This window comes from Zychaea mexicana, assembly GCF_025766255.1.
Source record: "Zychaea mexicana strain RSA 1403 chromosome Unknown BDB00scaffold_108, whole genome shotgun sequence".
Lineage (NCBI taxonomy): Eukaryota > Fungi > Mucoromycota > Mucoromycetes > Mucorales > Lichtheimiaceae > Zychaea > Zychaea mexicana.
The window spans coordinates 28,568-44,310 of NW_026516771.1; the positions used below are offsets into that span (position 1 = coordinate 28,568).

General features: G+C 43.4%; 6 protein-coding genes across 6 annotated transcripts; 2 read left to right on the forward strand and 4 right to left on the reverse strand.

Moving 5' to 3' along the window:
- Positions 1–1,447: 1,447 nt before the first annotated feature.
- BDB00DRAFT_848035 (uncharacterized protein) lies at positions 1,448–3,133 on the forward strand. The gene has a single exon (XM_053125275.1). The coding sequence runs from the start codon at positions 1,742–1,744 to the stop codon at positions 3,095–3,097; it is 1,356 nt and encodes a 451-aa protein (XP_052974696.1). The 5' UTR covers positions 1,448–1,741; the 3' UTR covers positions 3,098–3,133.
- On the reverse strand, positions 2,985–4,583 carry BDB00DRAFT_848036 (uncharacterized protein). Its single transcript, XM_053125276.1, has 6 exons — positions 4,217–4,583; positions 4,037–4,125; positions 3,847–3,958; positions 3,713–3,794; positions 3,431–3,642; positions 2,985–3,312 (listed from the first exon to the last, which is right to left on the reverse strand). Exons 1-6 carry the CDS (start codon positions 4,253–4,255, stop codon positions 3,109–3,111), a joined length of 738 nt encoding a protein of 245 aa, XP_052974697.1. The 5' UTR covers positions 4,256–4,583; the 3' UTR covers positions 2,985–3,108.
- Positions 4,145–7,716, reverse strand: BDB00DRAFT_41750 (PSP1 C-terminal conserved region-domain-containing protein). Its single transcript, XM_053117303.1, has 7 exons — positions 7,571–7,716; positions 7,266–7,453; positions 7,184–7,198; positions 6,163–7,067; positions 4,869–6,080; positions 4,684–4,785; positions 4,145–4,583 (listed from the first exon to the last, which is right to left on the reverse strand). The coding sequence occupies exons 2-7, from the start codon at positions 7,275–7,277 to the stop codon at positions 4,466–4,468; spliced, it is 2,364 nt and encodes a 787-aa protein (XP_052974698.1). The 5' UTR covers positions 7,278–7,453; positions 7,571–7,716; the 3' UTR covers positions 4,145–4,465.
- Positions 7,717–8,038: 322 nt separating this feature from the next.
- BDB00DRAFT_791864 (uncharacterized protein) lies at positions 8,039–8,563 on the reverse strand (the record flags this gene model as incomplete). Its single annotated transcript, XM_053121068.1, has 1 exon — positions 8,039–8,563. The coding sequence occupies one exon, from the start codon at positions 8,561–8,563 to the stop codon at positions 8,039–8,041; it is 525 nt and encodes a 174-aa protein (XP_052974699.1).
- A 99-nt stretch (positions 8,564–8,662) lies between these two features.
- On the reverse strand, positions 8,663–11,407 carry BDB00DRAFT_848046 (uncharacterized protein). The gene is made up of 7 exons (XM_053125277.1): positions 11,172–11,407; positions 10,962–11,076; positions 10,665–10,875; positions 10,318–10,548; positions 9,877–10,241; positions 9,376–9,795; positions 8,663–9,291 (listed from the first exon to the last, which is right to left on the reverse strand). Exons 1-7 carry the CDS (start codon positions 11,271–11,273, stop codon positions 8,726–8,728), a joined length of 2,010 nt encoding a protein of 669 aa, XP_052974700.1. The 5' UTR covers positions 11,274–11,407; the 3' UTR covers positions 8,663–8,725.
- Positions 11,408–12,479: 1,072 nt separating this feature from the next.
- Positions 12,480–15,580, forward strand: BDB00DRAFT_877405 (Spo11/DNA topoisomerase VI subunit A; the record flags this gene model as incomplete). Its single annotated transcript, XM_053127611.1, has 12 exons — positions 12,480–13,114; positions 13,201–13,326; positions 13,415–13,653; positions 13,762–13,883; positions 14,015–14,068; positions 14,206–14,322; positions 14,395–14,472; positions 14,584–14,649; positions 14,749–14,763; positions 14,838–14,963; positions 15,065–15,318; positions 15,415–15,580. 12 exons carry the CDS (start codon positions 12,480–12,482, stop codon positions 15,578–15,580), a joined length of 1,998 nt encoding a protein of 665 aa, XP_052974701.1.
- Between the last annotated feature and the right edge of the window lie 163 nt (positions 15,581–15,743).

Consider the following 15,743-nt stretch of genomic DNA (forward strand, 5'->3'; position numbering starts at 1 on the left):
GCGGAATAAAACAAGTAAAATGTGTGTACGTGACCCAAACAAACTTGCAACCTCGCTCACTCGCTCAAGTACACATACAGCACGATATACATAGTGTATACACGAGGGCGTAAATGACGAAATGAGAAAAAGGTGAAAGCCAGATCTGAAGAGGTGTACAAACAAAGGCCCGTGCATGTAGCACGACCCACAACTGTTCTTTGACGACCTCTCTCGCTCTCTCGCTCTCTCTCTCTCCTCTATGTAGGGCTGTTGCCGATAAAAGAATGTTCAAGGGTGATCCCAGGGTGTTGGATTTCCCTTCTTTGTCTGAGGAGCATCGTCGCGATGATAAGTGATCAAGCATCGTCACCTTATTTTATAATATAATTATTTAGGGCGCAAAAGAAAATAAAGAAAACAATAACAAAGAAAAGGAGAGAGAGAGAGAGAAAGGCGTGTGGACCCTTCTTGTACCATCAAAGTTTGCTCTATGTCTTGGTATATATATATATATATATGTTGACCCTGATGTGAGCGGAAAGTCCATACACGTTCAAGTAGTAGTAGTAAGCAGTGGTCAGGAACTAGTGATGGAGACATTCATATACATTGAAACGAAGATCTGATGTCATGTATGTAATCTATAACATCTTGTTTGTATGCGACCGCAATGAGGGGGTGGGTTTGTGGCGTTTTCTTCTGCCTTTGACATAACAGCTCCATGATCCTTATCCATTAGATGGCCAAAGTAGTAGTTACTATGTATTGATGTGGCACACATGTAGGCTCTAAACTGGTAGCAGCAAGATAGCGGTACTACACTATGAAATGATGATTAGAAGGGGAGCTTGTTCATTATTAATTATACAGATGAGTAATCTGCAACCCGCACTCATCAACTTCCTGCACATGGTATGTGGACGATCAGATTCATTGTGTACCGCTTTTGTTGATAGTGCTAACCACAGGACCGAATCTTTTTCTTCACTGTATGTGTTTCAGCTTGTTGTATTACATACTGTTTGTTATTAACACGTTAAACTCGCTCTCACTCTATACTCAGCCGGGGTGCAAACAATGTTTTATTTTCATCATCTCGGGTAATAACTGCTGATACATATTTTGCATTGCTGAGTAGAACAACATACGATATATCTTGATATCTATCACAGCAAGCTCCAGCATGTATCATGTACACAGTAACAGTATAGAGCAGCATGCATCACACACTTCGGAACAACCCTATTCAACCAATGATTCCGTAGTCAACTGTCCACCTACATGGTGAAGAAGTAATAATACATCCAATTGTTAGGGATCAATCTTGTTTGTTTGCTCCCTGCGCGCGCTAAACAAGTACATGCATTTCCACATGATGATGACTATTTCTGAGGATGATACTATCCCGTCGTTGCATGTGTGTGACATTGCTACACCTGGTGCTTTTCCCTTCTGAATTCGACAACAAATTCTATCTTGGCATAACAGTATGATGGATCTATACGATGCCTTGCTTCTTTCGACCCTACTTTCTAAAAAAAAGAATATGCGTGCACATCCATCACTTTTATAGTACCTCTTTGCACTTGCGCACACACTGACAGTAAACGTTCCTGAAGAGAAACCTTTCTGAACGGTGGTGGAGGAGATCTCCGCTTTGCAAAAAGCTATTTTTTTTTTCATCGGGCTGATTTTTTTTGGTACACCACCGGCACCCCCCCCCTCGAGCTCTGCTTACTCTATCTCATCTTGTGCATTTATGCCGTCCGCGCTCCAAACAGCATGTAACCCGTTTAGTCATGCCAATAGTAATGCACACCATTATTCACGCTGGCATCCACTCTTTGCATGTGTGAAATGCTTTTACGATGGTTTCATACGGCACCAAGGACCTTTGGAACAACGTCGTCGGCCTTGCAGCAATATGGCACGTTCTATGTACAATCTACAACGCGTCATTGATCAAGTTATGCAGAACCAATTAGCACTTGAACAACTTGAACATGGCCTTGATGATCCTGCTACTACTACTACCGCCCTGGAGGGGGGACAGCGAGGACGACGACGTGATGAAGCAGTAATGACAGTGACGCCATGGTCTGCCGTGGAAGACCCAGTAGAAAAAGTTCATTACGATACTTCCAGACATAGTAATAGTACTGACGCCGAAAAGCAACAACAAAAGCTGGTGGAACTGTTGCAAGCAGAACATGAGCAGGAGCTACAACGACTGACGGAACAACATGAAGCTGCGTTCAGTCGGCTGACACGACAACACGAGGAAGCTACGAGACGCTTACGGCGAGAGCAGCAGCAGGCGTTGGATCGAATCGAACAGCACTACAAGGACCAGCTGACTGAACAAGAAGAGATGCATCAATCACGGATCCATACGGTAGAACAACAATTGGCCAATGAGGTGCTACGTAAAAAACAGTTGGATTTACTGGTTCGAGAGAATGGTGACGAGATCAAGCGGATCATGACCGAGCTCGTGGACCAACAAGATCAAGTAGTGGCATTGGAAACAAAACTGGCGTACCGTCCTCCGGTGCGTCATGCTTTCGTACAAACGGAGCAAGAAGAGAAAGAAGCTTCTGTACAAGTGAACGACGCTGACGTAAATGACGCTGGTCAAAAACACAAAGATGCTATCGAACAGCAGCAACAACAACACATACAACAATTGCAAGAAGAATTACTAGAACAGGAAGAACGATGGCAAGACAAATTGACGTATTATCGGAACCAAGTGGAAATCCGGATGCAGCAATTCTATGAGCAAGAGTACATGGTGACACGATTGCAAGAGCATTTGCAGATCATCAAAGAACAGTTGGATAAAAGAAAGAAGCAAAATACAATACGCGAGCACCGGTTACTGGACATGATGGATCTGGTACAACAGTTACGGGAAGAAAAGGACGAGTTGGCTTCCCAAATAATGTATTATCGACAGCAACAACGAAAAGAAGGATGGGGAGAGGAAAAGCATCAACGTCATCGTGATAATAGTAGTAATGGCAATGGTGCTCGTAAAAATAGAAATGGAATGCAACATCAAGGAACAACAACAACAACAACAACAGTTGCTACAGTGCCATGTACTACCTAGTGCCTTTTCTTTTAATCTGACAAATAAATGGTTTCGGGTCGTTTCATTTCTGATGTGACGAGATCGTTGATACGTTCTTGATCACCACGTTGAAGTGGATGAGCAGTCAATTGAGCCATGGCTTTGGTCATTGAACTACGGCCGAGCTTGGAAAATTCAAAGTACCAACTTGATACGACATGGGGTTCTATGTTTACCCAAAAGTCATACACAGCCTAACATGGATGATAACAAAATATATATTTTCTCTCTCTCGAGAGAGAGATATGTCACCATTGAAAAAGTGTTGCTTGCCACGGGGGAAAGAAGAAATCTTTTCTTTTTTTTTTTTACCTGACAAAGCTCGCTATCACGCGCTGGACCATGAAGAAACATCAAATCAAATGCGAAATTGGAACAGTTGCGTATCCAAGCGTAGTCTTGACCAAGAGGTTGAGGCATCACGTCCGTTCGTCCATAAAACACAATGGCGTGAACAAGACGGTTGTGAACGTCATTGTTCAATGCGGCATTTTCACTAATGACCCTGTACAAACTGTCGGTATCTGGGCCGCTAGCTCAAGTTAAAAACAAGACACATATATTCTCATATCTCCAAGAAAATGCAATATATACCGAATGTCGAGCAGTGCTCATGGGTAACGAGACTTGCAAGGTTTTTATGGATGACTCTTGGTTCAGAAGTAAAGTTCATCATCTATCATAATGGTTTAATACAAAAGTATACACACACACCTTGTATTACATACCCAATAAGCTTTTTCCATCATGCCAACAATGGCATAGGTATCTTTCGGGGCCAAAATCCTGTTGGTGGCAATGTATCGCTTGATTAAAAGGATCACCGTGTCCAGGCGCGAGCTATCAACATTACACGTTATCATTTCAGCTCTATCTCTGTGTGTGTGTGTGTGTTATTTTGATCGGTCTCTTGCTTGCCTTGCTTCCTTCAGGTTTTGATGAACGCCACCATCAATGGTAGGACAAATGGTTTCATTCATTTCGCCCGACACATCGACACAAAAGATCTAGATTTGCTTTTTTTCTGTTAATCAATGTCATAACATAAACAGTGAAGGCAAAGAAAGATTTTTAATATATTTGAGAGAGGACAATTACAATGTGTCGAGGCACAGCACGTTGAAGTTGCACTGACATGAGGAGATAGCCAGATATTTTTCTTTTTCTTTTTCAGCGCGTGTCAAAGTGGGGAAAGAAAGATAAAAAATGTTCGGTGGGGAGGGGGGAAATAACAGTAGTAAGGGTACTTGTTGGAAAAAATATACATATATATAAAGCGGTATTGTATAATGATGAATTGTATAGAGGAGATAAGGATATATGTATGTTTGTACTGAGATCTAGCCCTCAAGACCACTTAGTAGTAGCAGTAGTGGTATTGGTAGTCGACGAAGAAGAAGAAGTAGAAGAAGACGCAGTGTGATTGCTTGTTGATGTTGTCGCCGTCTGTGGGTTTACTGCGCACCTAGTAAAGGTAAAGAACATGACCACATGCGTGAGTAATCATCTTTCCTATTCGTGGGGGATATAAAAAAGATAACAAATGCATAATGGTGGCACCTTACATCCAAATGCGTGTCTTGTAAACCTTGAAAAGCTCACGGACCAATTCCCGAAAGTCAATGCGTCGTTCAGCATTAAAGTAAAAAGTCAACTTGCGACGGTCCCTGCGGTTTAATATAGAATTGGTGAGACGGGAATGGACAAATACAATTTGCGTATATACACCGTCGTTCGTGAGCTTTCTTACCACTGATACTCGGCATCCACTACATCCATACGCAACTTTTTTTGCTTGATCTTTTGTTGACACACGGCCAAGGCGCTTTGTTCGTCTTGCTTCTTGAGCAAAAGCTGGTTCACTTCATCGGGTTGTGCTAGACGATAAATCTGTTTGACATGGTGTTGGCTACTACCGTTACTATTACTATTACTGTTGGTGCTGTTCAATATGGCTGCTGCTGTTGCTGAAGAGGAAGAGGAGTGCGATATCGAATTGGATGGTTGTGGTGATTCTTCTTCTGCTGCTGCTGCTGCTGCTGGAAAAGCACCATTATTATTGCTGTTGTTGTGGTGGTGGCTGCTACTGTTCTTTTGTGATTGGAGTAGTGTCACCTGTTCTGAAGACACACTGTCCATCGCCACTTTGCCTAGGTCTTTCCCACGATCTGCTTCCACAATCACCAAGTCGCCGACCTTGGGCCTTTTCTTTGGGTCGGATACGCAAAAGAAATCGGTACGACCGGCTTTGAATTCTACCAAGTAGAGTGAATCGTTGTTGTTGTTGTTGCTCTTCTCGGCTGCTGCTTTTTGTGTATGTTGTGCTTGTTGCTCGGATGTCGAGGCTTTTTCAGGAGTAGTGGTGGCTGATATCGTTGGGACGTTGCTCGTAACGGTTGTTGCTATTGTTGCAAAAGTAGCACTCGTTTTTGCGGTAACGTTGGGAGGCGGTGATGAAGAAGAAGAAGAAGAAGCAACTACTGTTGCTGCTTCTGTACAAGCTGTAGTCGCTGCAGTACTCGCACTACGGGTAATAGGATTTTTTTCAATGGCAGCAGCAGCATTCAAAGGGGTCGTCGCTAGCTCGTGGGTTGTAAGAGTTGTAGTCGTGACAGGAGTAGTTTGTTCTTCGGGTACTTTTTGCAAGTACGGTGGAGGCATATAATTGCTACTGCTACTACTGCTACTTCCAAGGATGCTGGGCGATAGTAATGGTATGGAAGGTGACGGCAGAGGCGACGAAAAGCTCGATAGTTGCTGTTGCTGTTGATGATGCTTTGCTGCTGTAGCAGTGTTCAGCATGAACAGCGGTGGTGGTGGTGATAGTTCCATACCGCCAACAGGTGTAGGTGGTGGCTGCAAAGGGAAATTGTTGGATGATGCTCCACTGGCCGTTGACGATAGCGAGTTTCTACGATTCTGTTGTTGTTGGTGGTGGTGGTGGTGGGAAATGTATGGATTCCTAGAACATTCGTTTTTTGCACGCCAAAGTTAGTTTGGGATCAACTTGTTATCTGTTCTGTTTTTTTGGGGTGTTTATGTACCCTATATCATACGAAGCAGGGTCCGGAAACGCATAAGGTTGGGAAGCTCGCCGTTGATGTTGATGATGTTGGAACAGATCCGAGAAGCGTGCATTATTGCTAGTATTGCTTTCGAAAAGCGATGGGTATCGGTGGAAATAATCTTCATGTTGATCTGATGCTCGACGCCCGTAATGTCTCGTCGCTGTTGGTGTGGTAGCAGTAGTCATGCGTGGTATCGGTGTCAATGGATGTCCACCTCCTCCAGTTAATGCGGGTGGTAGTGCTGTTTGTATTGGCGGTGGTGGTGGTGGCCAGGCGGAGGAAGAGGGAGTCATAGGTCCAACAAGCCCACCGTCTCCTCTACCTCCTCCAAACGTAGTAAAAGACGATGAACCAGATGACTGCGACCGGATGTGTACTCGGCTCATTTGAGCATCCAAACCACTTGTATCTTCTTCCATGGTTGTTTCTAGTCCACCCTTCCCTTGTCGTTCAATGACGCCACTTCCAAAGTACTCGTAGCCAAAGTTGGTCGGATCTTGACCCATGGAAAAGGAAAGACTTCTAGACCGTGGGTGCTGCTGCTGGTCAAGGTTGTTGTTGTTGTTGTTGTTGTTGCTTGGATAGGGAACGTTGAAAATGGAAGGGCCCTCCCATTGGAAGGCACCGCCAAAGGATGGCCAATCAGATGACGACGATGATGATGATACGGACCGTCGCCGATCTCCTCCTCTCTTTGGCTGAGGGTGTGGTTGTTGCTGAGGATAATGATGATGATGATACTGCTGACAGTGCAGTTCGTCGACACTGCTTTGTCGAGGTGGACTGCCGACGATCTTCCATGTCATGTCATGATTATCCATTCCCGTTGCTTGCTCCTTTGTTTGTTCACTTGCTCTATTGCCACTGCCGGTGTCGTTATCCTTTATTCAATGTGTCGTGATGAAGATAAGAAATTTGGCGTGGCTTCTTTTCTTTTTTGGTTTGCTTTATTTCTGTGACCATGTCTCACATATGGAAAGAAGGTGGAAAAACTTACAGTGCCCCAAGAAGCCTAAATTTTAACTTGTTACAATGATTTCTTTTGGAGTAATAGGGGCAGGGTGGTTTGACAAACGAACCTGAGCCATCATGATATCTTTGGGCCTTTTCTCTGTCAAAAGAGTATGATCAAACGGTGCGCCAGCTAAAAGGAAGAAATAGAAAAAAAGAAAAAAAAGTAGTGGGGACGGGCGTGTATTTTGGTTTTGTGTTGCGTGAGAGAGAGAGAGAGAGAGAGAGAATAAAAAGACGATTGTTGAAGCGGGACCTATAAAAAAAAGTGGGCTGCATGAATAGTGTGGCAGGTGGCACCACACACACACGCACACCCGTACAACTCGCACACACACACACACACAACATATGAGAAGAAAGAGAAACTTACGCGCTGTGTATAGTCTCAAGATAGTCGTTTTTAACTTTTATAATGTGAATGGTGCCAGTCTATTACACACCATGGAGTGACACCACCCAGTATGTGTGAGAAAGAGAGAGAGTGCAACCGCTCTTCTTTATGTGCAAACCTGAGAGAAACGCGAATTTACCGCTCGGTTGGGTTCGTGTGTATTGGGTGAAGAAGCTCTGCTTTTCAAATCCGTTGCAACAAAAGCGAGGATTCCTTGAAAGAGTAGCTTTTTAAGAATTTACTCTTGCATGCAATGGGTTGGGTAATTTACAGGAATAAGGAACTGGCGAGCGTGTCTGCTTTTGAGAGTGTGGAGGGAAAAACGGTATTTGAGAAAGGCGAGAAAATGATTGTGGGCACAACTACCACACACAAACATAACATTATGCGGGAAACAGATACCAATTACGGTAAATCACTATTACTATCACCCTTGCCGCCATCCAGTCACGGAGAACGTGTCATCTCCAGAATCTCTTGCTTGTATTGATCCACACGACTAAAGTCCCGTTCAATGGATTGAATGATGCGTCGTTTACGTTCTTTAATGTGCTGCATCAGTTCTAGTTCGAATTCTGTCGGCTCTTGTTGATTTTGCAGGTCGAGCGATGGAGGAAGAACAGCGTCGCTGGGTCGTATAGCATCGAGTCGTTCGAGCAGACGCAGTAATAGCTCATTACAGTGAGCAAGCGGATACTCGGTCTTCTTCTTGATGTCATCAACGGAAGGATCACTGACCGCTACATGGATGGCGTCCAAGTCTTTTTGGATAGCTTCTTGGTCGCGTTTGATCTGCTGTAAGAGTTTGAGTGCATCTCTGTAACCTGCACGCGCGCGTTTTCGTTGTTTCATCTGTCGATCGTTCTGTACAACATACCAGGCTGCTGTTGCTGCTGCTATTGCTCCAACGGTCACGATTGCTGTTGCTCCCAACCACTTGATGTTGGCTTCCTTGCTACTATTGCTCAACATGTTGTTCTGCCCCCTTTTAAACTTTTTTCCAACGCATAAGATAGACAACGAACGTCTGCAAGGCTGACAACCAAAAAAAAAAACTATAATTTTTCCTCCAGAGAGCGGGGTGATGTCACTTTTGTGGGGGGGGAGGGGGGGATTTTATCAATTTTTTATTTTTTACAAGTAATCGCTATAACCGGCACCACTACGACTCTTTTGATTCTTTCTGCCCTTCTTGTGATGCTTCTTGCCATTTCCCTCAGCCAGTCCCGACTCTTGGGCATTCTGCTGCACCATTGCCATGCGTTCTTTTCTTCCTTGCGGCAAGGGCAAGCCATCGTCTCCCGTTACCTGTTGGTGCGGATATAATGTGACTCGCGAAAACCCACCGCGCATCGATGCGGCAGCTTTGCCTCGTACGGTGGGTGCTGCCATGTGATTATTGAAAAACGACTTGTCGACAGCTTCAGTCTTGGATCCACGCGCTACATTGGTAGGCGAATTGCCGGCAGGTGCTACATAGTTCAATGCCGAAGCAGGCACACGTGTTGTGGGCGCCAGTTTTTTGGTCGTTTGTAAAGCAGCCTTGTGGTGTTCGTCGTTAAAGTGTTCGCGGTCAGTTGTTACATTAGGCGGTGGATGGCAGTACAGCAGCTTGCCGTTGACATAATCTTTCAAAACGTAACGAGCTGCACGCGCTTCGTCTGGATTGCCTTGGCTGGATCTAAAGTAGCCTCGGGCAACTAGTGTATGCATGTCATGTTTAGTAACATGCAAAACAATCCCTTATTCACAACAACAGCACATGTTAAGAGAAGAATACATACTGGCATAGGCAGATAATAATTCGGCACTGGTGGGGATACCCGTGCCACCATCCTCCTTGGGCTGTGTCCTGATCCGTATACCATAGGTGGCTTCAACAACTGGCTGTGGTATCCGTTGTGCTACCAGCGTGGTTGGTCCCGTATGTTCACGCAGTTGATCAATCGGTAAAACGCCGTTACAGACTTGATCCGCTTTGGTTGTCGAGAATGTGGGGAAAACAAGACCGGGACAATCGCAAAGAACCAGCTTTGGCGTCAAGTGGATCGTTTGGAAATGCTTGGTTTTACCGGGCGTGGAGGACACAGACACACGTTTTTCTCCAATCAATGCATTGATCGTACTGGATTTACCAACGTTTGGATAACCCACCAGACCAATCATGATTTTGGGTTCTTCTCCTTCCTCATCCTCGCCTTGCTCTAATCGTTGATGTACTATTAGCTTCTTTGTTGTTGTTGTTATCTCCCCCCTTCTTCCACCGCAAAAATCAAAAATCTTACGTTTGGGTGTTTCGGCAATGAGCAAGTCAAGTAGGTCGGTAGTTGTGCGAATACGAATACGTTCATCAACATTTTCTGTTGGTTCCTCTTTATTTTGTGAAGAAGAAGAGATGGTCGTTTTCGACAATTCTTCTGACACCTCCTTGTCCGCTTGACTATGGTTACTGCTGCTTTCTTCCACATCGTCGTCATCGTCATCATCGCTTTCATCATCCCACTGTTGTGCCTTTTCTGCTTTCAATGCCTTTTCGTATTCCTCCTTTTCCTGTGCCAGTCGTTCTTCTTCTTGCTCCTTGGCTGCCAGGGATGCCGAGAAAAAAGTGTACCGGATGCCTTGAGAGTCAAAATAATCTGCCCATTTCCGTCTACAACATACCCACACATCCCCAAGTGTTAGGTTATCGCATCATAAAAGAACCTGTATGGCCCACCATAACATACCTTTGCATTTCGGTCAGAAAGTCTGCCTTGTTGATAAGCAATAAATTATTCTTGTTTGGATCCACTTCCTTGACACTTTTTTCCAAATCGGCACTACGAAACAGCAACGGGTTTCTTGCATCCACAATCTGAACCACCAACTGAGATCGTTCAATAACTCGCCACAGTTGTCGCCATACTTCCAAGTTCTTTTCATAGGGTGTCAACAATAATCCTTCATCCTCTTCCAATCTAAATTTTTAAATCAAAAAAAGAATCCATGTTAGCTCCTCTTTTTTTAACCGGGTGCAACTCGCCCACACACTTATATTACGAAGGGCATAGAAAACCCTGAAACGATACTTTACTGTGCCATTCCACGTCGCCATTCCAAGAAACTTTCTCGCTCCGATCGGTGCAACTGGTCAGCCGTCATGCTCTTGTCCCAATGAGGTCGTCGAGGTACTGTTAGCTTGTCGATATTTTCAATGTGTTTGGCGATCGTGTTCTTTTCTTCTTCTTCGGTCAATAAGAACGGGTTTTTGTAGGAATCCTGTACCACGCGTACATTGAGCTTTTCTAAAAGAAAGTTAAGAAAAAGGTCCCGTGAATATGAGTACTACGAGGAAATATACGAAAGGTGCTTCCATATATCAAACACGCACCTGCAGTGAATTCGGTTCCTGCCAATGCTGCGGTACTGAGAAAGGCTTCAAGATCGTTCTCTTGTGTAATACTCTGCATTTTCACCCAATTGGGTTCTTCACTCTCTGTTGTATGCTACAGTATACAAGAACACATGTACCGTTTTTTGATCAGCTCTCGTTGGACTGCATGTATTTGTAATCAAAAAGGAAAGAGATATAGCAACTAACCAGTCTTCCTTCATCGACTTTAATGGCACGTTGACCTTGGAATCGCGATTTAATAACAGCACGACCCAAGGTGCTTTGTTGTTTTTTTCCTTTAGGGGGCATTCCGGATAAGTGAGTTATTTATTCGTTTGTTCGTCGCTTGTCTTTGTCGCAAAGAGACAAAAAATTAAAGCTGCACCTTACCGAGCTGAGCTCGGCATGAAAGTAAGGGACTTGTGTGGCTTATATAGAAAGATGAACTGCAACCAATGTCAAGAACCCCTTCCCTTGCTTTTCGTCAGAACTTTACCGATATATTCTCTACTGAGACGTGTGTTTGTCACACTAAGATACACAACAGCATGTTGGTATTAGCAGTTCTCAATATGCGGATCCGTTTCATGCGGATTAAACTCTATTTAGCTTTAGCCTTTCCTACACACAAAAGTAAGCATTGGCTCATTATTTTGATGCTGCTGGTAACTGCAGTTAAAGCAGAGGTGGAAAAATGGTCTTCAAATACATATTGCAACAGATGAGTGTGCTAGCCTTCTAAACTTATATCATGTTGTGGGCCGTTCTAGCTTTAGACAGACTATTAGCTGGCATCGCTCTCAGACGTTGCTACTACAACAAACCAAGATATTCTTCTCTAATGTATAATTAATTATACAACAAAGTGGTGTGTCTCTGACATAAGCCCACCCTAAATCCCTCTTTTTTAAACTTGTCATATTACTATGTAACGTAAATTGATGCGCACTGTAGATTATTAGCAATTCAACTTTGCGTAATTTTCATCAATACTTCATCATTAATAGCAGCAGCAACAGTTTATTCTGTATGATTCGTTTGCGAAACCATTACATATACCGTACATTCAGTTGTATGAGAGCAGCAAATCATCATATCAGGATTAACACCTACGCTATAAGCACCATGTACAGCCGATGTATAAGCTAATCTTAGCGCTTTTCCTTCAGAGGGAGAACAAAGGCGAAAGGATAGTATCATCAGATTAAGCAACACAGTATGTCACTGTAGTCGAACACTACTCATATACAATCCATCCATATTTATTATAGCTCTTTTATTACACATATGCTATGGTAGATCGATCATTTGCTTTCTGCATTACTTGGCTCGACGATCGGAGAGGAATTTAGAGTACAAATAAGTGTCACTCGTTTTTTGTTGACGTCAAACTACGTAGTATTCTTTCGCGCAGCAATATGTGATTGCGTTATTCTTTTCTTTTTCTTCTCTTTTCGCTTTTCGCACTTTTTTCAAGACACATTAATGGACGGCAGAAGAATAACAAGCAGCAACATGGATCTATATGACGATGACTTGGAGTGTCGTACCTCTCGGATGATGGCGTCCACGGACACAACCTGCCAAACCCGAGGACAGCTCGACAATAACATGCTCAAATACAACAGCAACCCTAACGTCCAACCCTTTGACTGCCATATCGAAACACGGGTCATCGCCAACTCTTGTCGCCCATGGCCGTACAACGACGAAAGTAACAGCAACTCTATCGACCGTGGTGCACTTTCATCCGTCAGCCTTGGAAGCAGCGATATATCAATGATGCCATCGTCCGGTCTTCTCAGTCATCTATCGAACCAAAACATCATTAACTCCAGAGATGATGATCATGATGACGACGACATCACTAATTTTCATAACGACAATCTTCAACAACAAAGCATTCCAGATACGCAGCTCGACCTCCTTCTCAACATGGAATCCCAGCAATTAAAGAACTTTGATGATTACACTCTAGAAGAGGATGATGACGAGTTTAACGGTAGTAGAGTACCACAAGACACCGCAAAGCGAGCTGCAACAGACATGGAAATTGAAGACAATGAGATTGACGGGGAGAACAGTGAAGGAGTAGAAGAATTCGACGATGACTATTTCCAGGGCCAATTGGGAACACAGCCACAGCCTCGGTAGACATAAAGAAAGGATGATGATGTATACGCGTGAGTGCTCTGCTCTAATCTATCCGGGTGATTTCATATTTTCTATCTTCTAGTGAAACTATAATTGAGAGAATCGAACAAGTTGTTCATGAGCTGCTGCAGCGCATTGTGCTGCAGAAGGCACCCTTGGGATTTCCTGGATTTGTCGCTTCACCGTCACCAAAGCAGACATATCAAAGGTACTTCACAATTACTCTTTTTCTTACGAGGTGGTTTCGTCGCTAATATATATAAATATATATTGATATATAACCACGAGAAACATAGTAAACGAATGCGTAATACGGAATCAGAAGCAACGACGTCATTAGCATCGACAAGCGACTATACAGATAGTCTAAATAAGAGAGATCATCAGCAAGCGAATACAAGTAGCGGTTCCACCAGTATCTGCAGCACTGCCGCCACGAGCAACAGTTCTCGTGCTAGCATTAAGAGAAAAAGCCAGGCTTCAGACAATGCTCGATCCATCAAAACATTTGGTACCTATAAACTCTCCATTACCGGTGACAATAGACACCTAATCGCGTGCAGAGTTGTATGCTCCTAAAATTGAAATTCGTCTTTTTGCTTTTTGTTTCTTATTTCTCCATCTCCGTGCTCTCCTGATTTAGCGCGCCGGTTGAAAGTTCTCGAGATTATACACGAATCCATTTCCAACAATGTTGTCGTCTCAAAACGAGACATTTACTACCGTGATGTGACCCTGTTTACAAACCAGACGGTAGTAGATACGGTAAGACCGGCAAACAAATTTAGCATTATCCCCCCCCCACACTGTTACTATCACTCGCCAAGATAGCCCCAGTGTACAATGAGTGTGTGCTAATTCTTGTTGTTGTTTCCCGCGACAAACACTATTGGTAGATCGTCAATGGCTGGTCGCGTTATTTCAATGTACCTCGTTCGAGCCTGAATGTGGTATGTAGTTGCACACTTATAGCGAAAGATTTATTACAAAGTGCTGTTTTTCTACGAAAAGAAAACACTAACAGATACATGTAATTTTTCTTTTATTATCCATGGCTGTCGGATGTAACGTGATAACATGGTCATAGACTGCATCTTCCAAAGGTTTGATTTTCGGTGCGGCGTATATCACGCTCAAAAACAACAAGGCGATCGATTGCACGGCAGATGTCAATACTGACGACAGTTATTGTAGTGATGAGCAGGTAAAGGTTGCTCACATGCAAATTACTTGTATTTTATAAAGTTTACTGATTTGTACATACAACGTGGCATAGGGCGTTTTGATACCACCGGTAAACCAAATCGCTAACGTTGTGTGTGTTGCAGAATTTGTGCTCGTTATCGAAAAAGAGGTGACGAAAAGTTTTTCTTTTTTCCATTGAAACGTGATCGAGACGAGTTAAAAGGCCTGCTTTCCATCCTATCAAGCGGTAATTGAGACGTAATTGTCATGATATTATTAGGCGAGTTTCAGGCATTTGGTCTCGACGGGATTCTCAAAAATGTTTCCCAATGGTATCCTTATTACGGTATGTATGCATATCTATACTTTTGTACCGCAAAGATCGAGATAAGATAACGATGAAATACCTTTGTTGACCTGCTTTTCATCACCTTTTTTTTCCTAGGGACGCGGTTATCCGGTATATGTCATTACGATTCTAGTAGTATTACATCAAGAATTTCATACTTTGGTTATTAACTAGGATTCGTGTAGGATATTGCCACGCGGCACTTCCTCAAGTATCTGGCGACTGAAAATAGAAAACTACAGATTCTCGCGCTCGTTGATTATGATCCATACGGTCTTGATATCTATGCTGTATACAAATGGGGAGGTCGCGTAAGTTCAGAAATCTTTTTAAGCGAACAAAAATTGACAAAGTATGTACTTTAAGAGATACACTGACTTACGTACTTTTGATATTGCACGAAAATCTAAAGCTTCAGGCATTCGATGCACCCAACCTTGCAGTACCAAAAATCCAACTTGTTGGCCTTACAAAGAAGGACAGGCTAAAGTTTGATATACCGGATAGTGCATTTGGTAACTTGACGGATCGTGACCGGAGCAAAGCATTGAGTATGATCATTCACTACAGCACAAAAACCAGCAACAATGGGAACACTGCGACACAACTGCAATATTCGCTGGCGAACCGCGCTGTCCATGCACCATCTAGTTGCAGCCCATTTGTGTAAGTTTCGTATGGATAATTTAGCATTACATTGACATTGCTTCTAAGATATTTGGTCCCCAAAAAATGCGTCCCTTTTTGATTTAATAACATTAGGCGAGAAGTATCGACCATGCTCCACTTGAATCTTAAATGTGAGCTACAAGCATTGAGCGTCGGCAGCCAATTTGGGATGATCAGTTATTTACAAAGCAAAGTTAGCAGCAGACTGCTTGCTAGCAACAGCATCATCACAGCAAATGCGACCCATACAGCAAAGTAACATGCTTTAACCAAACAAGGAGAAAGTGTTGAACGAAATATATTGGCCCATGTAATGATGCTATATGCAACTTGCCCAGCGAGTGGTAATGACAATAAAGATCTATATGCATACAAGCTAAGATACTTCAGTACAATGGGACGGGGATAGACAGACATGTATA

What these genes read in the sequence shown, in the direction of transcription:
- BDB00DRAFT_848046 (XM_053125277.1), bottom strand. Translation starts at nt 11,273, where the DNA reads ATGCCCCCTAAAGGAAAAAAACAACAAAGCACCTTGGGTCGTGCTGTT. An exon ending in TTTCTGACCGAAATGCAAAG is followed by an intron (nt 10,242 to 10,317) that starts GTATGTTATGGT and finishes GGTATGTTGTAG; the next exon opens with ACGGAAATGGGCAGATTATT. An exon ending in CATTGCCGAAACACCCAAAC is followed by an intron (nt 9,796 to 9,876) that starts GTAAGATTTTTG and finishes ATCAACGATTAG; the next exon opens with AGCAAGGCGAGGATGAGGAA.
- BDB00DRAFT_848036 (XM_053125276.1), bottom strand. Translation starts at nt 4,255, where the DNA reads ATGTCAGTGCAACTTCAACGTGCTGTGCCTCGACACATT. An exon ending in TGAGCACTGCTCGACATTCG is followed by an intron (nt 3,643 to 3,712) that starts GTATATATTGCA and finishes CTAGCGGCCCAG; the next exon opens with ATACCGACAGTTTGTACAGG. An exon ending in GTGATAGCGAGCTTTGTCAG is followed by an intron (nt 3,313 to 3,430) that starts GTAAAAAAAAAA and finishes CATCCATGTTAG; the next exon opens with GCTGTGTATGACTTTTGGGT.
- BDB00DRAFT_41750 (XM_053117303.1), bottom strand. An exon ending in CCTGCTTCGTATGATATAGG is followed by an intron (nt 6,081 to 6,162) that starts GTACATAAACAC and finishes CGAATGTTCTAG; the next exon opens with GAATCCATACATTTCCCACC. An exon ending in TACAAGACACGCATTTGGAT is followed by an intron (nt 4,584 to 4,683) that starts GTAAGGTGCCAC and finishes TACCTTTACTAG; the next exon opens with GTGCGCAGTAAACCCACAGA.
- BDB00DRAFT_848035 (XM_053125275.1), top strand. Translation starts at nt 1,742, where the DNA reads ATGCCGTCCGCGCTCCAAACAGCATGTAACCCGTTTAGTCATGCCAAT.